The 24,128-nt window shown below is 37.6% G+C and overlaps 1 protein-coding gene across 3 annotated transcripts in view; it reads right to left on the bottom strand.

The window, feature by feature from the left end:
* Window positions 1-23,270, bottom strand: part of Efcab14 (EF-hand calcium binding domain 14) — a 36,049-nt gene extending 12,779 nt beyond the window's left edge. For 2 of the 3 annotated variants that reach the window (XM_015485036.2, XM_015485038.2), the window contains exons 1-5: window positions 22,093-23,268; window positions 20,789-20,937; window positions 14,980-15,125; window positions 4,030-4,128; window positions 569-679 (exon numbers count right to left, since the gene is read on the bottom strand). In XM_015485036.2, the coding sequence (XP_015340522.1) occupies window positions 569-679; window positions 4,030-4,128; window positions 14,980-15,125; window positions 20,789-20,937; window positions 22,093-22,274 (687 nt within the window). In that variant the 5' untranslated portion in view covers window positions 22,275-23,268. Of the gene's footprint in view, window positions 1-568; window positions 680-4,029; window positions 4,129-14,979; window positions 15,126-20,788; window positions 20,938-22,092 lie in introns of all 3 variants that reach the window. The other variant, XM_015485037.2, reaches the window with a different exon arrangement.
* Between the last annotated feature and the right edge of the window lie 858 nt (window positions 23,271-24,128).

Here is a 24,128-nt window from a genome sequence, read left to right as displayed (position 1 = left end):
ATAACAATAAACAACAATTATTCTGATGATTCTGTGACTATGCTCAGCTGAGGTAGGAGGGCTGGTCCTGCTCTGTGGTATAGACTGAGATCACATATTTAGCTGCATTCCATCGATACCAGGCTGGAGCTGGAACATCCAAGATGGCCTTTCATCCTCTGATGGCCTCTCAGTGCTTGGGAGTTTAAAAGCCCTGCCCAAATTCCTGATGCTCAGAATAATGAGAAATAATAACTGAGGTGGTTTGTTGTATAGCAATAAATTGAGACAATTTTCCACATCCTTTTCCTTATTTTCTATTTTCCACCCTACCCATTCTATCCTCAGGAACTGTGTTTTCTCACTGTCTCCTCCAGCACCATGTTTGCAAAAGACTCAGTTTTCAGTTTTATTTTCATTAACTGCTTACTTCACAGACTGCAGAACAATCAGCACATATTGCTTATTAGATATTTTTAAAAAGTATGTAGAGGGCCTGTTCAGATCAGTGGAAAGTTGGCATCATGACTCTTTTACAAAAAAGGGTGAGAAGCATGCTGACTTTTTTAGTATCTGCTGATCTCCTTACCATATCACTTTGCAGCAATTCCACGGTTTTCTTGTGTTCATCCACAGTTTTCTGTATTGCCTCCATAGCTAGATGGACACTGTTTAAAGTATTGCCAATGGAAGCTACACTCTGAACAGAAACATGAAAGAATGTCAATTTTTTTCCCTTTTTAATAGCTCTATTAAGATATAACTGACATGCAAGAAACCATATATATTCAAAATACTTTGATTATTTTGACATAAATATAGCAGTAAAACTTTTACCATAATTAAATCAATAAACACTTATCACTCCCAGAAGTTTGTTCATGCCTTTCTGTAATTCCTCCCATCCTATCTCCAAGCAACCACTGATACCCTTTCTGTCACTCTGTATCAGTTGCATTTTCTAGAATTTTATATAAGTAGAACCAGTGAGTGAGTACAAACTTTTAAACTGTGGCTTCTTTCACTCAGCATAATTGAGATTCATTCATGTTGTAGCTACTCAGGATGCTACATTTTATTGTATGGCCATATCACAGTTTCTCTACTTACCTGATGATGGACATTTAGGTTGTTTTCTATTTGACTATTACAAATAAAGCTGCCACAAACACTCATCTATAAGTCTTTATGTGGACTTATGTTTTCATTTCCCTTCATCATATGCTTTCTCATCAACACAATAGCTAGGAAGCGAGTCGCTGATAATATGGCAAATCTATGCTTTAATTTCTATAAAAATCTGCCAAACCATCTTCTAAAATGGTTATGCCATTTTGCAGTTTTACCAGCAGTATATGAGAAGTCCCATTACTCCATATCCTCACTGAAACTGGTACAATCAGTCCTTTCAATTTTAGCCATTCTAATGGAAATACAATGGCATATTGTGATTTTAATTTAAATTAAACAACTAACCAAATGTAGATAAGTGTTTTTAATTACTTCAAATATATTCAAACTATGAATTCTAATATGTATAATTTCCTACATATATAAAACTAACAAATTTTCTCAGTTTAAAGAACTTTTTCTAGAGGAAAATAAAATCTTTTCTAAAGAAAAGATATTGGTTTATAAATGTGGGGCCAAGAGATAAGGTTCATCTACAAACTGCTTCTGTCAAGCCCTGCTGTGGGCAGGCAGATGGCTAGGTACAACACTGTGGACTGCCACTGGGTCAGAGGCAAATGATGACTTTTGAGCAAAAATGGGTAGGAACAATTTTTGGTTCTAAGAAACCCAGCATTGCAGAGATGAAGAAAAATTCCATTTCTATAGAATCCTGTCGGCAACTATTGGGTAGAGCTGAGTACATGGAGTAACTTATTTTGCTTTCACTAGGCCTAAGGAGCCTAAGTGTACTGGGGACAGGATTCAGAAGCCATCTTTTTAAAAAACCCTGTCTTAAGGGAACATTAAAGAATGTCACCATTTGGTGGGTTCTGGCCTTTTATAAAAACATGCTGACAATTTATAGTGTCATATTAGTATTTTGATTGTTTGTTTTGTTTTTTGGTGCTGGGGACTGAACCCAGAGCCTTGTGCATACAAAGCAAGGACTCTACCAACTGAGCTATATCCCCAGCCCCCCCATATTAGTATTTTTAATCAAGGTAATGTTTTATCATACTGATATACAAGAATCCAAGAGGAAAAAAAGATAACATTTTCAACACTAAAAGAAAATAAATACATGAGACGCATTGAAGTCAGGTCTTTGAGATGACTTACTGCTTCAAAAGTGAGCCACTTGTAATAAAAGCAGTATCTAGCATCACCAATATAAGGATTTGCAAAGACACAAGAGTAGAAGTCTCTAAGTTGGAATGCTATGTAAGCTCTGTTGTTACAAAAGCTACAGGCATTCAAAGACACCTACTGTTAGAGAATCCTCACTGGCTGGATGTATGAGCCCAGCAGGATGCTCGAAGATAGTAAGCTCTTGTTTAGAGATTTTTTTTTTTTTTAAAGAAAGCAGCTGACACAACCATGTAAACTCTGGAATCAAACTCTGAAACTAGTATTGCCACCAACTGCAAAGAGCCTGGTACACACTGGAGGAAGCTGCACAAATATTTGTTGGATTAATGAATGTAAGAATAAGTCAGTTTCCTTTTTTAATGAAAGACTGCCAGATTTGCTTTTGTACTAATGCCTACAGAGGCCTTTTCCCTACTTGGCTCTTGGGAATAATAGCAAGAATCTGGCTTCATCAAAGATGTCTCTACCCTTTTTTTTTTTTTTTAATGTTTAAAACAGATCACCATAACAGACAAACAGCAAACTGACAACTGAGCACATATGATGTTGTGTCTATAAAATAGCAAGTTTTGTTTTATTCATGGCTCAGGAATTTCTCACTGTTATTGAAACAACTGAAATTTTTATAAAGACTGGCATATAACTGAATCAAACTTACTACACACGAACTTTGAAAAAAGCCAAAGATCCTAGACTTAATACCCACTCTTTGAGATTCTCTTACTCCTGAATCCTTTCTTCCATTTCCTGATGCAGGGATATTTCCTTATGTTCAGTTAGGTACATTCTTTCCCCTTCCAACCCCCATCCAGTTCTAAGGATTCCTAAGTATCATCTATCTGGTTGGTTCTTGCCTCCTTTTCTAGGTCTGAATCCTACAGATCACGTAAAGAGAAATTCTAAACTAGAATTCTAAACTAGAATCTATGCATATATTTACAAGTGAATTGCTCAGAGGATGTGTACATTTACCTTTATAAAATGTCAAATTGTTTCCCAAAGTTATTTTTTTTCCAATTTAAACTCTCAGCAGGAGTGTTTGCTTCACATCCTTAGCAACACTTGCTCCTTAAATTCTTACATTTTACTTTCCTTTACATCTTTTTTTAAGGGAAAATACCCAACTCTTGGCTATCTTTTCCTCTGGAGATGGCCCTCATTCTCCTTTGGATGTGTATCTGATTTCCTAAATACATAACTCTGTGTCTCTGGAAACAAAAACAAAAACCAACTCTTTTTTTTTTTTTTTTTTGGTGGTGCTGGGATTGAACCCATGGCTTTGTGCATGCGAGCAAACATTCTACCAACTGAGCTATAATCCCAGCCCAAACCAACTCTTTTTAAACCATGGAAAATAGCAGAGATTTAGGGTAACACTCATGTACAAATAGTCTGCTTTCATAAAGACTACATGAATGAAAAACTGAAAAGGCAAGTGTTGAAAAGCAAGACCATAAGCTAACATATGAGTCTCAGCAATGTAAATCTAGGACTGCAATAGACAAAAATGTGTGAACCCTATAAACCATCATTAAAGTAACATGTTGCAAATTAAAGGTCTAATTAACCAGACCAAAACAAAGTTTTCTGAACTCTGAAGAACACAATGATAAGATTCTATTATTGCCCTCTCTGAGCAGCTGATTTTAGATGCCAGGCTTTCAAAGAAAACTTTGAAGCTAGAAGTCCAGCAGTAGGTTAGTCTCAGTACTTATATAAAGCACTTACTTTCTGAAGTCCTTCTACAGTGGTAGGCAGGCTAATTAAGTCTGCAGCTGACTTAACATTGGCTTTAAGGTGGTTTACTGCAGAAGTCAACAGAGAAATCTGGAAAGAAAAGGAAAAACAAACAATGAAAACAGAACTCTTAGATATGTTTCCTTCACAAACTGCAAGGCTGATGAAGTCAAGGTACACTTTCAGTTCGCAGGAATAAGGAACTAAAAGTACCTTGGATAGGGTTGAGATTCAGGAGGCAGCAATAATACCCTTTCTTTCCCTGCCCAATTTAAACTAGTGCCAAAGAGGGAAAGAGAGGTTATTATTCTTTATCCTAGTCCTAGCAGTTATAAGGTCTAAAATCTTAAATAACCCAAAAGATGCAGTGATTACATACAATCCTTCAATAGTTAGACAAGAAGAAAGCTAATGATCAAGGACCACTTCAAGGTTTCATTTTGGTAAAATATAACACCCTCAGTTATTTAACTGACTTTTGTTCCAGTCCATGTGGGAACATATTTTATAAAATAAAAGCCCATATTACAAAATATAGTCTAAGGAACTATACCTTGACAATTTGAACAGTACTTTCAACTACTTAGGGATTTGGTTTTGGTTTAATAATGTGATTAATATTTCAAACTCAATAACTCAGCCAAAGCACTACTTTGTACCCTGAAGGGGCTCAATAAATACCACTGACTCATTGACTGATTCAATGAATGTATTAAAACAGGAGTTGAATCAAAATAAAATGTGGCTTCCCTTCTGCTACTTAGGGGTAGAATTCTAAATAGCTGAACTTCTCTCTTGCATGGAGAGAAGTTCAATTTCGGGCTGCAGAGATAATATTCTAAGGAGGCTTGTAGCGTAGCTCAAAAAACTTCAAAGGGGGAAGGGAGGGGGCATGGAGTTAGAAATGATGGTGGAATGTGATGGACATTATTATCCAAAGTACATGTATGAAGACACAAATTGGTGTGAATATACAACCAGAGATATGAAAAATTATGCTCTATATATGTAATAAGAATTGTAATGCATTCTGCTGTCATATATAAATAAAAAGATTAATTAAAAAAACATTCTTCAAAGATTCTCAGATCCACACTGCTTTCCTATTTCAAATTCTAGGATAAGAATTCAGATCTACCAAGCAATGATATTAAGAATGGCCATAGAGTAAACATTTCAGTGTTTCTAGGCACAGGCCAAGGACTGTGGCAGGAACCAGGAGGATATTAGACAAAAGAGAACCATATTCCCTATCATTCCTTCAACAGATGCTTGGCATCTTCTCTGTGCCAAGCACTGCTGCAGGCACTGAGGAGACAGTGGCAAATAAGATGACAGGGTTCTGCTCTCATGGAGCTTTCATCTCAGCAGAAGGTGACAGAAAAACAAGAGAATCAGAAAGTACTAAATACTATGCAAAGAAGTTAACAGAGCTGCTGGAATGAGCAGCAGCTTGGTTTGGGTAAGGGAATCCAATAAAGAACTTGGGAACTCAGGAATTCAAGTTCTCATTTCCTTCTTTCCCTTTAGGACAGGTAAGTTCAAAGACTTGCCCATTTTTCATTCACTTTAATGCAACAAATATTTATTAAACCCTATTATATACCCATGGTGAACAACACAGATATCAGGGATCTTACGATGCTTATGTTTCAGTGCAAGTAGATAAACAATTTCATATAAGAAAAATATTAGATGGTAGACAGCATTAGAAGAAAATTAAAATAAGTTGACCTGGTAAGAGTGACTGAATAGCTACTTTGGATCAAATTCAGAGAAGGCTTCTATAGAAGAAAGTTAAACTAAAATCTAAATAATAAAAAGAAATTAATCATACAAAGATTGGATGACATATACTTCAGGGTAAATTGCTAGGGAAAGAGCTTGACATATTTAAAGAATAGAAAAAAGGTCAGGTGGCAGGACCAAATAATGTGTGTGAGGAGGGTTTGGGGGTAGGAGGTGAAGCCAAAGATACAGGAAAGGGCCAGAACAGGCAGGATTTTATAAATCAGAACAAAGATATGAATTGTATTTGAGCTGTGATGGGAAGAGGTATAAGCAGAATCATTACATGACTGAAGATAACATGTAGGAAGATGACTATTGCTGCTCTGCAGACATATGGAAACCAGAAAAAAAGGCAATTTGAGTAGTGTAGGTAAAAGACAATGGTAGTTTGAACTTCAGTGGTAGCAGAGTTAGTGGTAGAAGTTGTGACTGACATGATTTGCTGGGAAGAGGTGAGGAAGAGAGAGGAATTAAGGAAAACTACCTCAAGAAGCTGAGGGGCTGGGGTGTGGCTCAGTGGTAGAGCATTCACCTAGCACTCGTGAGGCCTTGGGTTCAATCCTCAGCACCACATAAAAATAAATAAATAAATAAAAGTATTAAAAAAAAAAAGCTGAGAAAGAGGTCACATTAAACAACTGATTAAGTATTAAGTGTGATATTGGATAAAGTTCTGAAATAATATTAGGTGGGAAGGGACAGGCTTTATTGAAGCCTGTCCTAACTCAGACTCTGATGGAAAAGTTAACTTTTATAAACAAAAAAATAAAACAGGCATTCTTTTGAGGTTAGAAGGATGACAGTGGCAATGAAGAATGGGTAATGAACAAACAGCATAAATAAGCTCAGGGGTACTTTTTCTTCATAGTACTTCTCAAGGTGAAGACTTATTTATTTGTGTGATTATTTGATTAAGGTTTCTCTCCTCCACAAGACTATAAGCTTCATGTGCTCAAGGACCATTTCTGCTGTATCTTCCAGAGTATGCTTGTCACGAAGACAGTAATTAGTAAGCATTTACTGAATAAATGAATGGCTGAGAATAAACACTCTGTCTGGGATGAACCTTGAGATGGGTGGTCCAAGCAGAATAGGGGGAGAGGCCAGGAGGCAGGAGATAAGGCTGATAAGTAGTAAACTTATTTTTCAATATAGTAGGCATAACAACTACTGTTTAACAACCGTATCAGAGGAATGTGTGATGGTTCTAAAATATGTTTACAAATTCTTTGACAGTCTTACCTTCCTTTCCCTTCCCCTTGAGTGAGTTCTGGACTAACCTGACTTGTTTTAGTAAACAGAATAAAATGGATGTAAGAATCGGCAGCTTTGGAAACTAGTCACACATAAAAGGCATTATGATTTCCTCTCTGCTTGCTGGGATCACTCATTCTGGGAATGCTAGCTGCCATATTGTGAGGACACACAAACATCCCTAGGTTGAGGTACATGTTGGGAAGAACTGAGGTCTCTTGCCGAGTTAGGCCTTCATATGTTGAAGGCCTGCTGATATCTTTGCTGCAACCTTAGAGATGCTAGTCAAAACCACTCTGCTGAACTACTCTCCAGTTCCCAAGTACAGAAATTCTGAGATACTGAGTATTTATTGATTTAAGCCACTAAGTTTTAGGATAACATGTAAATCAGCAACAGATGACTAATATAAGTTATGAGGATTAAATACATACGTAACTAAAGCACAGTACCTGGTACAAACAAAACATTAAATAAGCAACAGTTTTTTAGTAGTACAATTTAATGAGCACTTAGGGAATTTTCCATAAGTGTTCCAAAATATTCAGACCACTCATCAGCATCCTAACTCTAAAAACAAAAAAGTGAGAAACCTTAGCCCACAAAGGTAGATTCTCAGCAAGCTATAAAATTCTAAATAGAGTAGCAATTGCATTAAGAAGGTTTTCACTCAGGCCTTTAAGAGTATATGAATAATATTAAGATTTGAAAAAGACATAAGGAAAAAGGCATTCTCAAGCATTGTTCACAGGATTATAAATTGGAAAAGCTGTGTTAGAAGGTTATCTAGGAACAACCTTCAAAATTTGAAATGTATTTGTCTTTTATTCAGCAATTTCATTTCTAGAAAGCTACCCTGAATATTATTGCTCATGTATACAAAGATATATGCACAAAGATATTAAGGTCTTCCTTATGTGTAATAGCAAAGCACTAGAAACCATCTAAATATCTATCACTAAGAATGAAGAAACATGTTCTATAAGTTGTAGAACAACACATATTAAAGGATACCACTTATTCCACACATACATGCTAATCCATTAGCAAATTCTTACTAAAAGCTGAAATGGTTTTCTAAATACATAGGAAGACAAATGGAAAGATGCAGCTCATATTATTGATAATAGACAACTACAGGGGAAAGAAACACAAATGTGTGTGTGTGTGTGTTTGACAGATCAGGGTACAAACAGATGGGGACTAAATAACAAATAATAAAATTATTAAATAATAATAACAATAAAATGTATTTTATTATTTAAATCTTACTTAAGACTATATTCATATATTATTTATGAAATTTTTAAAAAGACAAGAGATGAGAAAAAAATACACATATATGAAAAAGTTACCACATAACTTTGGAAGGGGTTTGATGGTTCTCCTCAGCCGCCCCTTCCTTCCATGCCCTATACTGGACCTTCTAAGATCATCCAATCATAAAGAGGAGGAAGGAATTCACTCACCAAGTATGTTTTACTCAGTGCCCCACAGTATATATACAGTTGGCTCAAAACCAATTTGATGTGTAAGAACATAGTTACTTCAAATGCCCTATTAATTATGTGATTACCTTTTGGCCACCAGAAGGAACAAATTCCTTCCCATGACAGCTGGCCTTCTAAAGGGACAACAAACTTCTCTGGGTAGAGTGATCTAGGTAGAAACTATTGTCCCAGATTCCACGACATCCTGAGGTTATGGCAGAACTAGTCAGAAGTAGCTCAGGAATGGTTTCGCTTCACAAAAGGCCAGTGTGGTTATTTAGCAGGTGTCATTTTACCCAAAACCAGAGAAGTAGCTAGAAGCCAATGTAGGTAGAATTAGGTGAGGTACTGTTTCCCCTCTCCTCATACCACAAACACTCTAGGCCTAGGGTTTCAGTTGCACCACTGAAGAGTATGCTCTGAAGAGCTGACCATCAACTTGGCAGTTACCTAACAAACTTAAAAGACCTGGATCGGGATGGGGTTGTGGCTCAGTGGCAGAGCACTTGCCTGGCATGTGTGAGGCACTGGGTTTGATCCTCAGCACCACATAGAAATAAATAAGGTACTGTGTCCATCTACCACTAAAAACATTAAAAAAAAAAAAAAAAAAAAAAAGACCTGGATCACACATGGTCAGTCTCTAAGAGTAAGCTATAGTCCTATAAATTACAAGGTTGAATTCCATCTTACAGCCCTCCTCTCTTTGGGGGACTAATGCAAAAATCTCGAGAAAACTATAGCAAAGCTATGTGTGTATCTGGAAAGGAGAGATGAGGGGCACCCTCTCGTTACTATCTCTGAAACTGCCCTGCCTTCTAAAACGTGCATTCTGGAATGTCAGATTTGATTTAAGCATCACAGAACTTATCACTAAGTCATATTTTGCAATCTGAAGAATCTAAAGTTTTATTAAATAGAAACCATTAAGAAAAAATTCATATTTCAGCCAAAAGATGAGTCATGACTTTTATGCATATTACATGACTTTTCATTAGCAAAATTAAAAATAGCCACTGTAGATCATCTGCTTAATAGATCACTTTATACTATAAAGTAAAAAATGGTGCTCTTTTTATTTTTTTGCTTTGAGGTTGAAATTAAGTGTTCTTTAAACAGTAAGGAAAAAAGTTACTAAAACAGACACTCATCAAGAGTAAATGAGGATGAATAGGAACCTTCCATCAGCATCTTATCCTTTCAACTTTATCTACCAAGCACCTATTGAATCCTGAAAGGGACATAAGGATGGGAGGCAGAATGGGAAATGGGAAAGAGGCTCTCAAGATGTATTTTGATTTTAGCACTGCTATACAGCTGTGTGACCTTCTGCAAACTACTTAACCTCTTTGACCCTTAATTTTCTTACCAATAAAATGGAGATACCATTTTCTACTTTATAGGGCTATATAAACAAAGACGATCACAGATGCAGTGCATCTAATAGTGGCCTACACAAAGAGAATACTCAATAATAGCAATTATCATTACTTGGTAACCTACCACCACTATCATCACCATCACTTTCATCATCATGCTTAAGGTTCAGAATACATTATATAACCTTCTAGTGCAATTAGATACACATGCAAATAACCATCACATACGTTATTTGGACCAAGTGCTTAAAGATATAGGGAGTACTACAGAAGGGCACTCAAGGTTCTTTTTGTTAATGGTTCTTGTTGAGGGATTTGATCTCTGGACTCTTTCTATTATGTTAGAGCTATAATGAATGACTAAAATTCCCTAAACACATTGTGTTTCTATTCATCTATTCTCTTGCACATAAAGTTCATTTTCATTGGTAGTGGTAGTTATCTTCTAGAAAAGTTGCAGCAAATATTGAACTAGTGAATACTAAACTGCTGTTCCTAGGGGAAATGCAGGGTTACGTTCCTACCAGACCTTTTTTTCAATCACATTTTTGTCAACTGATCAATATAATACATAATTTTGTTTTATGCATGTTTTTGTTTAAAAATATTATTTAATGCATATTGTTCACTCACTAACAGCACTACTTCAAGTCATGCTTGAAGGAAGCAAGTATATATATATATTTACTTCATAAGGCATACCACAGTCTCCTTGCATTTAAGAACACCATAGCACTTTATCTCTAGGCCTTGGCGACATTGAAACAGTAAAATCACCAACAAAAAGTATAAACATAGGAAAAATGTGGCATTAAATATACTATAAAAAAGACACTTGTTTATAGTATAAGACCTGAAACAAGAAAGCAGTGTGTTGCATTGTTCAACCTCAGCTGTAAATGTGTACTGAGTGACTCAAATTTTTACTTCTGTGAACAAGTGAGTGAATGACTACAAAAGCCTCCCAAATATAGACTTTGGAGTTACAAATAAATTTTACTGAGCATGTGAATTTGCAAATATGGAATTTACAAATTAGGAGGACAGGTTATACTAATGCTTTAAGCTAAGTACCCTCTTCTCTTTCTCAAAAATTTACCTGGCCAACTCCTATTTGTCCTTCAGGACTCAGCTCAACATCTTTGGGAAATCTCAACTGACCCCAGCCTTGGTTGAATATATACTTAAATATGTAATCACAGTAGTCATTTGAACCTGTTTCTTATTGTTTATTAGGCTGTTTACAACTATTTATACCTTAAAAAAAAAAAAAACCTCAGTTGGGCGCAGTCATGCATGCCTGTAATCCCAGCGGCTCTGGAGGCTCAGACAGGAGATTCGTGAGTTCAAAGCCTCAGCAACAGCGAGGTGCTAAGTAACTTAGTGAGACCCTGTCTCTAATTAAAAATAAATAAATAAATAAATAAAGCTGGGGATGTGGCTCAGTGCTTGAGTACCCCTGAGTTCAATCCCCGGTACCAAAAAAACAACAACAACAAAAAAAAAAAAACAAAAAAAAAACTTCCATTTTTTTGGTAAGACCCTTAAGGAAAGAAATTATATCTTTTTGGTTTTAAATCTATTATGCTATGAATTTTGTGTCACCCTAAAACTTATATGGTGATACTTAATCCCTAATGTGGTGGCATTAATTGGTGGAGCCTCTGAGACATGATATGGGCTCCACTCTCATGAATGAAATTAGTGTCTTCACAGAAGATCCAAGGTAGCTTGTTTGCCCCTTCTGACATGGGAAGACATAGTAAGAAGGCAGGATGTATGAAACAGAGAAATGAATGTTCACTAGACATCAAGCCTGCTAGTGCCTTGACTCTGTACATCCAAGCCTCTAGAACTGTGAACAATAAATTGCTGTTGTTTGTAAGTTATCTAGTTTAAGGTATTTTGCTATAGTAACCTGAATGGACTAAAACAGAATCCAAGACTTAGTTTCATAAAAGCAGCTTAGTAAACATTTGTGGCATTAATAATCTTCAAAGAAAAGGGAGAAGATTCCCTATAATGGTCAAGAAGAAATAGATAAAAATTTAGAGGTTTTTATGAATACATTTCAACTACTAGTTTAAAGACTTTTCAAGGGAAAATACGATTTTATGCTTTCCAAACTGATAGCTTTTGTTTTAAAAACTGCATTAACTTCAACTTACATTGTGGTAAGGACAGTGCTTTGTTAAGTGATGAAATACATTTTCTTGTTGTTTAAGTCACTTTGAATTACTTTTAAAAATGCCACTAAAAGCATCTTAATGGACAGTTACCTTTAGATATAGAAACATAGTTAAATATTAATTTTATTTTTATACCTATTTTGGTTTAGGACAAATGCCATTAGAAAAACACTCAAGAGTGCTGCACTCCCTTTGGAAACAACATGAAACTCTGCTTCACCACCATCCATTCACTGTTTGGGCCCAGGCCAGTAAAGAATTGCTGTGTTAGGCTGACTTCATTAGTCACTCCCAGCATCTCTGAAGGTGTATTGAAGCTAAAATGGAAAAGGTTGCAATTCAATCTTCCCAGTTTCATATATAAAACCCAAGGACTGAAGTAAACTTCTCAATATACCTGTCTTCCCAGGTACTTTTTTTTTTTTTTAATATCTTTATTTATTTTTATGTTGTGCTGAGGATTGAACCCAGTGCCTCACACGTGGGAGGTGGGCACTTTATCACTGAACAACAGCCCCAGCCCTCTTCCCAGATACTTTTTGCATTAAAAATAATGGCCAGGCCAGGAATAAAAGTGATTCTTTTGTGTCCAGATTTCTGGTTAAAGAGAATTTGGAAATCAAAATATATCCCAAACATGTGAAAAAAAATCTGTCTTCTCATACATACTAAGAACCAATTTCCCTTTGATTCTTCATACAATGCCATTTATAAGGAGATGGGAAATAGCTGATGTCGCCTCTTCTTGTTAAACAATCTCATCCTCATCTCAGAATAGTTAACTCCATGACTAGCTACTGGAATCCTCAGATTGCCTCAGAAGAGACTAATTATCTCAAAGAATTTCAGTGTAGTCTACTTTCACCTGATATAATCTCTGCCCAAATTGCTCATTTTCTGTGTGAATGTAAGCAAGGCCACAGTTTATCCTATTCTTTTTGCATGAAAGGAGTGAATACCTGCTTGTCCCTATTTTTTTACGGAGTCCAAGCATAAATGGCAACTAGTCAGTACTAGGTACTATAGCCTATCAATTATTTCATAAATAATTTTTAAAAACTCCAAAATAGAATTGAATAGGAAATAACAAGCCATAAGGCATCATACATATTTAGGGTGTGTCACTGTTTTCAGAAACTTATCTCAGTTACATATAGCATTTTAGACCATTTTCTGTTGCTATAACTGAACACAAGAGACTGGGTAATTTATAAAGAATAGGGGTTTATTTATATTTAGCTCATGGTTCTGGAGGCTGGAAAGCCCAAGAGCATGGCACCAGCATCTGGGAGGGCATTCTTGCTGCATGGTAATATAATGGAGGACATCAAATGAACGTGATGAGACAGAACAGTGTGCCATCATTCTTATTATACCATCATTGGAGGTCCTATTTTTTATGACCTCATTTAATTCTAATTACCTCCAAAAAAGTCTACCTCTATATACCATTAGCATTGGCAGATTAAGTTTCAATTAATATACCATTAACATTAATCTGGGGATTAAATTTCAATGCATGAACTACTGGGGGACACATTCAAACTACAACACATATGTCTGAATGTGATTACTGAGTCATTATATATAAAACATTCCTTACTGTGGGTTCCAGGCAAAAGTTTGGAAGCCATGTGGTGCCCAGGTCATTGATCTTTGGTCCTAAGTACTGAACTACTCAGCTCACGAACAACTGTTGAAAGGTGTAGCTTCAGAAATAATCACAAGTACTTCCTCTAGCACAGTGCTCTCTCCCACAGCAAACTCCCACTGTTTGGCTCATTCTGAACTTTGTGACTCCCCTCTCAAGAAAAGAATATCCTCTTAGTTCCACAAACATGACACACCTATTTTTAGGCATTTTGCCTATTCATGCTAAACAATCTCATCTTTATCTCAGAATAGTTAACTCCATGATTTATAAGGAGATGGGAAATACTGGAATTTGATTGCCTCAGGAGAGATGCTAATTATCTCTCAGAGTTTCAGTGTAGTCTGCTTTCACCTGATGTATTCTCTAGCCAAACTGCTCATTTTTATTTTAATTCATTTGTTACTTGAGTTTTCTTTTCAATGATGACATCTTTCCCAAATAAACTGAATAAACTGCAGACACAGGCTACAAGACCCAATGACAACAATAGCTCCTTATATATATGAGATGCATAGTCAACATTCTTTATTTAATTAATTAATTTATTTATGTGGTGCTGAGGATCAAACCCAGGGCCTCACACGCGCTAGGTAAGTGCTGTACCGCTGAGCCACAACCCCAGCCCTGTCACATTCACTCTTTAGGAATTAAGGCCTACTGAACTCTAGCCAACTTAGGGACTGGAAAAGTTTATATTCTAGGCTTCTTTGCCTGGCCAAAGTATTTAGCTTACTTTACCACCTGCTCCTAAGCTACTCTAGAATAACCACCACTAGGTATGATTTCCAGATTTGGTTTAGCATAGTATACAGCGCTACATCCCAAGGCTGCAACTGTAAGTTTATTAACTCTATTAAATAAAACAAAGCTCTCACAATCTAATAAAAAAAACAGGTTATCCATTTTTCTTGGGGGTTGGATGACACTCCTTTTTTATGATACCTATACTGCCTCATAGGAAACACCAACTCAACAATTTCCAACTCCCTCTACACTGCTCTAACTTGGAGGAACTTTGTTCATTTAAAGAAGGGTTAAAATTTTAAATATTTGGCAAATGCATAACTAATACATATTTTAAATGTATTGGGATCATAGTATGCAAAAACCTCAATTTAAAAAATTAGCAACCTGAAGCAAATTCACTACCCTCATAGCTAATACAGAAATAAAATCACTGCTACCTGCTTATTCATTTCTGTGATGTTGAGCCAGACATCATTCAAGCCCAGCTCTCCAGACTCAATCTTCTCAAGTTGTTTCTGTTCACTGAGTAGTTCTTCATTAAGTTTGGGTATTTCCTGGAATGAGCTTTTCTGATTAGATTCCACTAAAAGGAAAAAAAAAAATCATAAATAGAAATAAGCTTCCCTCATGATTCCAAGATGAAAAAATAATCACACAGTTGGAAAGAAGATAAATTAATAAAAGTTAACTCTGGGATGATAATGATCAAATTCATATTACCAACTCCACTGTTATTTTATATACTAAATGCATATATTTAACACTAAGCCCTCATTTCAACTAGACCAACTAGAGCTATTTTACTACTGGCATTGCAGTTTTTTTAAGTCAGGTAGCTAAAAAATAAAAAATTCATGGAAAGGAGTTAGATATGAAACTCTGTAACATTTTGATTTTGAGCAAATTATTCATATTCTTTGAACTCAGTTTCCTCATTTGTAATACAGTGATAAGATGTACTTCCCAGGATTGTTAGAATTAAGTAAGAGAATAGATATAAAGTTTTTAACACAGTTGGCCAAGCACACAAGAAGAGATACATAAATGCTTAGTACTGACCAGCTCAAATAAGGAGTTTTTCAATTAATCAATGAAGATTTATAAAGCTTGCTCCATTAATGCTCAAGTGACATCATACAAGTTATAGTTTTAAATGCAAGGGGTTTTATCACTTTTCGAAACTGTTATGAGGACTGAGGTTTTTAATATTTTTCGTAAATAGCAAAGTGTTTTCTAAAATCCGATATCAACCCAAAAGCTCCAGATGAAGTAGAAGATAAAGGATCATGCTAGGTGAAGTACAGGGTGATATTTGGCTTTTTCTTTAGGAAACAATATCTCCTGAATGGTTGAGAGATTTACCAGCATGAAGGCAGAGTCCTGAGAGAGTGCTTTCTCTTCTTTAAAAAGCATTTTTCCTTCTAACGGAAAATAAAATATTGATAATGGCTGGTCCTTCAGAATAAAACCTACTTTTTTTTTTTTTTTTTTAGGTCATAGACCGCATGATTAGTTATTACTTACTTTCTTTTAAACCAAAAACTGATACAAAGGACCAATAAAAAACAATTTACTAAAATGTAAACTCCAAGATTGGGTCATATTCATATCTGCGTAGAATATACCTGGCACAGGCTGGGTTGTGGCTCAGTGTAGAGTGCTTGCCTAGCATATGTGAGGCATTGGGTTTGATCCTCAGCACCATATAAAAATAAATAGAAATAAAGGCATTAAAAGGAAAAAAGAGTCAACTCTTAAAAAAAATTATACCTGGTACATTTCAGGCACTCCACTGTGTCTACCTCTTCAATCTAACAAAGAAAATTTCAAGAAAGAAAGCTCCTCAAAATGCTTAGCAACAAAAACTTCCCCCCTAAAACTGAGGTGGTATTTCATACATGCCCAATATATGAAAATTTAGAAAAATGAAATTAGATATTTTTATTTATCTTTCAAAAATATTTGCTGAAGGATTTCATTTCAAGTAATAGACTTCCTTAAGTACTTTAATGTGGCATTTGATTTACACATGGGTTGCAGGAATATACCCATCTCATATAATAAAAATATTTTCCCATTTAGTCTAAACTAAAGAAGCTCAAAGCATGTTACTGAATTTCTTACACATTTTCAGTAAGATTGTAAAGAAAACCCATCCATGAATGTTCATATTCAGGTGGTTGAAAATCCCAAAGAAGGAAAGTTTTCTTTCTTTTCTGAAGTCAGTATGCATTAAGTAGGAATTAGAAGTGGAAGAGAAAAATAAGACAAACACAATAACCTAGGTTACAATTATTAACTAATGAATACATAAAAATGGTAAGTCCTGAAAATACTATATCTTGAGGACTGTATGAATTAAAAGGGGATTGTAATCATTATATAATTTAGGCTTTTTAGGAGATACAAGCTAAGCAGACATACTTTTATTACATAAATGGGAGGAAGTGTAGCATATAACTTACAATTACTAATTCATGTTCTTTCAATATGGAAAGCAACTTGTTTAAAATTTAATATGTTAATTCTCAAAAGAATTACCTAGTTGATTTTTTAATATATAAGATTAGGAGATGGGGGTTGGGGATACAGCTCAGTTGGCAGAGTGCTTGCCTCGCATTCACAAGGCCCTGGGTTCAATCCCCAGCACCACCACCAAAAAAAAAAAAAAAAAAAAAAAAAGATTAGGAGATGGAAATTTATGCACTGTACCTTAGGAGCAGAACATATGCTAATAGCAATATTTATTTATACAATGTCTTTATAACTTGCAATAAAATTTATGTAACCATTATTAAACAAATTATTATTGAACCTCTACCATGTGCCAGTCTTGCATTTGGCACCACTGTATATAGAAGACCCTAAATTCTTAGTCTAGAGGAAAAGTGAGGCATTGATTACTATATAGTGTGACCAACGTTAGAGGAATGCCCAAAGTGCTTGGGGGTACAAATACATTTTTATGAGAAAATGAAGGCTCAAAAGGAATAAGTGACTTGTTTAAATTTTAGAGCCAGGATTCAAATTTTCTTTTCTGAGGGTCAGTACTCTTTTGAGTATACTCCAGAGGTCTCACACACATCCTAATACCCTCATTAGCACAAGATATTTTTAAGTTCTATATATTAAATATCAATTCACTATTTGCCTGCATAGCCAGAAAAGGAGATGACTGATATATTAATACCATCCTTCTCTTCCAAATTCTTTTCCTAATGTTTAACACTTTAGTGACAAAGGAGGATAACTTGGAACAGAATTTTTCTTAGAATAACTGTGGAGATCTTTCAAAGTACCTGCTTCTGGAAAAAGGACACTGAGCCAAGAGTTTTAAGGCCAGCTAGTACTTTAAACTCAAGGATCAAGTTATTCCTTGATCACAAAGGAAAATGCCAAGCCTATCTGTTTTGCTATTTCAGATATTTTAGCCTCACAAGCTCCTTGGAAAATTTACTGAAATAAAGAAAGAGGGGCTCTGAATTTCTCAAAAAAGTATTAAACCTTGATAAGATGGTGGTCTTATTTGAGTCAGTGAATTCCACCATGTCCTTGAAAACTAAAAAGTAAGTTAACTTATTGAAACATATTTAAAGCAGAAGCATAATTCAAAGAAAGATTATTTAAGCTTCATAAGATTGACCCCATTTAGTCAAGATAATTGGTTTTCACAAAAAAACTCTTGGGCAAGCAGTCCACAATAGTCTAGCCTATGGACTGAATGCCCCAGGCTCCATCTCTTCTCTATCATCTTTCAGAAGTCCTGCTTTCAGATATTGAGGTAATGGCATTTCTGTTGTAGCAAATCAAAGACATCAAAAGAGGTGGATTGCTAAATCCAAACCTACTTCATTTAGCTGGCTGACAAATGTAGTCAGGATCCCAGGGGAATGTTGCTCAGTGTGAGAAAGCCAGCTCCATGGTCCAGGGCACAATCCTTGGCAGCTCCTAAATACACTCTTTCCAGAGATTGGTATTAACAAGTGCTCACTAAATATTTGTTAACTAATTTACTGTCATGCCTACCACATGTCCTACATTCTCCAAACTAAGAAATTCCTTGAAAAGCTCAGCTAAGGTACAAATTACCTGGGTATCTTATAAACAGAGACATAGAGCATTTAGAGAAAGGAATCCCTAGAGGGCAGCACTGAGTAATGTGTTGAAATGTATAAATATATAATTGCTATGTGTGATCAAAACAAGCTGTGGCACAAGCCTATGATGTCCAACTAATTATGGAGAGATGATTGTACAGACAGGAGTGGTCAGTGGTTACTTAGGGTTAAACACTGTTTCTGAGAACCTTGTTTTCAATTTATAATTACTACTTACATATGAAGAATACACTGGCCTTAGAAACACTCTGCAATACTGCAAGGACAACCAGTAAGCCAGAGAAAAAACAGAGCTTGACTCTCATTCTTTCTTATATTATTTAACCAGCTGATAAATCATACAAGTCAGGATGATTCTGGCAGAAAATTATGGTTTACCCAATGCAATCCCTGAATCTGAAGAAAACCAAAGTGAGCATTTCATAATTTTTTTCCCCAAAGCAATATCACTAGAGACATGACTATCACACTAAAGGTTAGCTATCCTTAGGTCAGGTTCAGAACCTGAAAACTGCAGGCAGCAAGAAGAAGCTGGGGTGAAGAAAAGGTCAAACGTTGTGATCTCCCAGGCTTAAAATAGGAGTAAGAACTCTAATTCCAGTTCTGAAGCCAGCTTTCTTCGTGACCTTGAGAAAGACTGTGATCAGTTTCCCCGTGTGATAATGCTATCAAGGTTATGTATTTGTGATTAAGTTGAAACTAATTCCTTAGTTTAGAAAATTAACCCATGAAATCTAGAACCAAAAATTTCAGTGTTGCCAACCAGATATTTAGGTTAAATGTGGTGGAAGCTACCATGCAAACAAATCTGTCAGAAAAAATAATTTGAATGTGTAAAATACAACTTCACAATTAGAATATATAGTGCTTTGTATCTTGAAAAGTCTCTTTAACCTTGACACTCTTTCATGAGACAGATACTTCTCCCAGCTGTATATTGTTCAAGGTAGGTACTCTTTCGGTTATTGAAAGCTCTTCATGAATATATAATTTAATTCAAAGAATCAGGGGTTTCCTAAAATTTTAAAATTATATCTTTAAAAAAAGTCTTCCTTAAAACACATAATGCCACAAACAAGCAAACAAGCATTGATAAGGATAAGAGGGAAATCTGGGTTTTTTTTTTGCTCTATGCTTGAAAGCTGATAAATATGCAGAAAACCAGCTCATCTGGTATTTCTACTAAACTTCTCTTAGATTACTGGCCCAAGTTAATATCAAAGAAATCTATGGTTATTTGGCGAAATGTGTATAGACTTACACAAGCATTGGCAACAGTGATTCAATATACTAGTGGTTATACACATGAACCTGGGCAGCAAGGGGCAAGAGGACCTGGTACAAATGTCAGGTCTGCCACACGTAATCACTGAACAAGTTACTTAATCTTTCTAAGCCTCTTTGATTTTAAGAGCATAAAAATAATAAAATGATTTATTTGTGACATGGCATATAGTAGGCATTCCATAAATGTTGGTTATTGTAGTTGCTTATTCCTATGTTTCTACATGTTTTTTCATAAGAGAAAATAATTTGATAGACACACCTACCCTCCTTCTCAACTGTTCCTGTAAGATAGAAGGAATGAGCCTTCTATCGCCACTTCACTTAGTGGTGTCCAGGTCATACATGGAGGTTAACCAAGGCTCAAGGCTGCTCTTCCTTTCTGTACTCTAAGAGTCAACTGCAATGTCCTGGTGGACAAGTAGCATCTAAAATACTGGTGGATAAGCACTGTCTTTTGTTTATCAGTTTAAAAAGAGATAATTGGTCAGGAGCAGTGGCACTCCCCTATAATCCCAACAAACTGGGAGATTAAGACAGGAGAATTATAAATTTGAGGCTAGTCTTAGCAACTTAACAAGACCCCATTTCAAAATAAAAAATAAAAAAGGATGGGGAATGTAGCTCAGTGGTAAAGAGTCCCTGGGTTCAATTTCCAGTACCTATCTCCAAAACCAAAAAACAACTGTTGTAACATTCAAGTTGACAGCTGGAAAAGAGTATAAAAATGCTGAAAAGAATGTACAATTGCTTTATCAGAATGGGCAAAACTCAGCATGGTCCAATTTGTCCTTGAACCTGGAAAAGAGTTTCAGATTATACTCGGAAAAGGGTGACCACTTACTTGTTCTAAATCTTTCCTTGAGAATATCCAGATCCTCCTTCAGAGCAACTTGCATCCACACCAAGCCAACACAGGCCACGACACAGGCCGCGAGGATGACAAAAGCACAGAGAGGATAACAGATCTTGCAGCATCTTAAGTAGTCTCCCCTATCATAAGAATAATGCCATCAACATCAATTCAGGCAAGAGGTCTTTGGAGAAAAGCTTAATTAGAAAAGTATAAAACCAGTGGTTCTCTTCAACTATCACCGCACTGTAATGTACCTATTTTTTACTTTCAAATATAAGTTCGCTCACTCCAGGGGACCTTGTTTCAGTGTATAGAAACTTCACAAACTTTTGAACAAGTTTTACTGCAAATGGAATGAAAGAAATAGGATCTGTAGGGTTAAGTGGACACCTGGTGCACTCTAGTTTATTGGCTCAGAAGGAAGGAAACAAACAAGCTAGATTTCATACCAAACTCATCCAGACCTCAAGGTCTAAACTAACCCAGTAGGGTAACTATTCTAGAATTAACCCATCATTAAACCTTCATACCCCAAACACAAGTTTAAGTACCTAATCTGAAAAAGTCACTAGAAACCATACTCTTCTTTAACAAAACAACAACAACAAAAAAGGGTAGACATTCTAAATAAAAACACAAAGGACCCAATCTCTTCTGGCACTCCAACTTTCTGCCTAGCTCTTGCTTTCAAATCCTCAGAAAAATTCGCTTTTCTTTTAGTGTGTCTTCTAACAGGGTCCCTTTACCAGGTTCAGCTCCAATTTCCAACATGCTCAAAGCTCACTACTTGTTCAATGACTGCGCCAACTAAAAATAGTTTGGGGAAAAGTTGCCTTTTTGTCCTTCACCCTCCATCTTCTCTTAAGTCTCATATTTTCTATAATACATCCCTCACCATATTCTCCCACCAAGATTTAGACTCATATATGAGTACAAAAAATAATTAGCAGTTTGAAGATAGTCTGGACTCTCCTACATTCTTTTTTAAAGGCCTAATCCCAAAAGTTTCTCTGCCCCTCTATTCTTAGCCTCTTTAAATCTCCCAGGGATCCTGGCACATTCCCCACATCCACAACCTTCACCCTACAGGTGGGGCTCTTCTTTCAATACCTAAAGACTGACCTCCAACTTATCCTTTATTCAGGATCTGAACATCTTTTCTCCCTCTTTGCCTTCTAAGGTTTACCTTTTTTCTTCTTATAAACTTCCTTCTTCTTCCCACTGATTTGTCCCATTGGTAGTGCAAGGAGATGGCTCTCACCCTCCCAGCCCTGATCACTACATTTACTCACTTGACAAAGCGAGAGCGATTTCCAACACCGAATTCCTCTTCCTCCTCTGAGCTGGAATCAGAGTCTGAGTCAGGAGGCTCAGTGCGAAGCAGACGGTGGCTGCTTGAGCCTTTCTTGGGCTTCTTTCTCCGGCTGTCCCCAGACAAACCGATCAATGCATTAAGCTCTCTGCGCTTTTTCATCTTCTTGTGTGGGGTGGGTGGAGCACCCACTCCTGAGCTGCCAGGTTCGTACCCAACACCCAGTTCTCTTGTTGCTTTGGAGCTACTACCTTCCAGGGTGGGAAATCCTGGGCCAGAGCCCCCTGGTCACTCCCACCCAGGGGCGGGACTGACCAGATCCGCTGGGGGCTGGAGAATGGAGCCCAGAGGACACTGGAACTCAAACGGGTGGGGAAGTCACATAGAGATGGCCGAGGCGCTGATGATCCAAATGGCTAAAGCCCGGGTCATGAAGTGTCTGTCGGGTAAGAGAGTGGAAAGGGGGCAACCTTTATCTCCCAAAGGGGAGAAAAGCTACGTCAAGAATGAGAGATTCTCAGCTCTGGTAAATAGGCAATATTTCTAAGAGTGCTCCAAGAGATGGGGAAGGACACCCAGAATAGATACTTTGAACGTCTGGGACAGGACTTGTTCTTGAAAAGGGTGGAGAAGAGGCGATGCAGAGCAAGACAGTGGGAACTCGCTGGTTGGAGAGGTGGCGGCAGGAGGGGGTTTGCTCCGCCGCACTACAACCCGGAACTCTGCCCGGGCGACGAGAAAAAGCTCCGGCCGGGAAGGCGGAGGGGGTTTGGGATGATCACCGTTCTCTGGCCTCCGTCCTGAGTTTGAAGGGAGTCCGGGTCGGAGGGCCTGGCGCGACAGCAGCTAGTCCGGTGCCTGGGAGACCCCAGCCCTGCTGTCTGGGCCGGGGGGCGGGGGGCGGTACTCAGGGGGCGACCGTCGCTCCCCCCACCTGAAGCGCTCCGGCTGAGTTTGAGGTGTTGCGACACGGACGGCTTCAGCTACTCACACACGCCGCTCCCACTCCAGCCGCGACTTCGGCCCCCGTTCCGGCTCCGGCCGCGGCTGCTCCCGACGCGCTGGTGGCGACGGCGGCGGCGGCCGCGGGCACCAAACCCGGGCCATCGCTCCAGCCTCAGCTCACTTCCCCTTTGGCAGTGGCCCCGGCACCGCCTGCCAGTAAGCAGGGCCCCCATTGGTTGCCCGCTGGGTGACGTCACGCAAGTGGGTGCGAATGGTGGCAGGGAGGCGGGGCTTTAGAGGGGTGCAGGCTCTAGGCGAGGGTTGGGTCGGGCCTGCAGGTTAGGGAGGCCCCGCCCCCAGGAGGGCCGCTGGAGATCCGCAGCTCCTTTGAGGCGGGGTGGAGTTTTGTTTGCCGAGGAGTGGTGGCGGAATAGGCTGAGCACCCGGCTGCCAGACTAGCTTGGAAAGTTTGTCAGCTGTGCAGGCCGTCGGTAGCCAGCCGGACTAACCTAGTCTACAGGATCCACCCCTCTGACTCGCAAGCCGTTCATTAAAAGTTTGGGAGTGTTTCGGATTAATCATCTGGTTGAACACATTCATTCAGTGTTTATTGAGGACGACATTTCAAGAGCTATTCTAATGCTGGGGATACAGCAATGAGCAAAATAACCAATGTCCTTGTTTTCCTGAACAGGGTTGCCAGAATTAGCAAGTAATATTATACGGGACACCCAGTAAAGTTTAAATTTCAGATAAACAGGATTTTTTTTTGCTATAATCAACATCTGGGACTGAAAAATGATGCATTGCTTATCTGAAATTCAAATCCAACTGGACAGCTTGTATATTTTATGTTTATCCTAGCAGCCCACACTCTAGTGGGAGAAGATCAACAACCAGCAAACATATTCATGTCAGGAGGTGATGAATGTTATGAACAAAATGGAAACATGATAAAGTAATGGGGAATGCCTCTGCCTTGAGGAAACCTTTGGTCAGAAGTCCTGAAAAAGGGAGAGAGTGAACTGGGCAACAGCTGTAGGAAAGAGTGAGCAGGAAGACCTGGTATGG

This window comes from Marmota marmota, unplaced genomic scaffold (assembly GCF_001458135.2).
Source record: "Marmota marmota marmota unplaced genomic scaffold, marMar, whole genome shotgun sequence".
NCBI lineage: Eukaryota > Metazoa > Chordata > Mammalia > Rodentia > Sciuridae > Marmota > Marmota marmota.
This window is presented reverse-complemented; position numbering and strand designations above follow the sequence as displayed.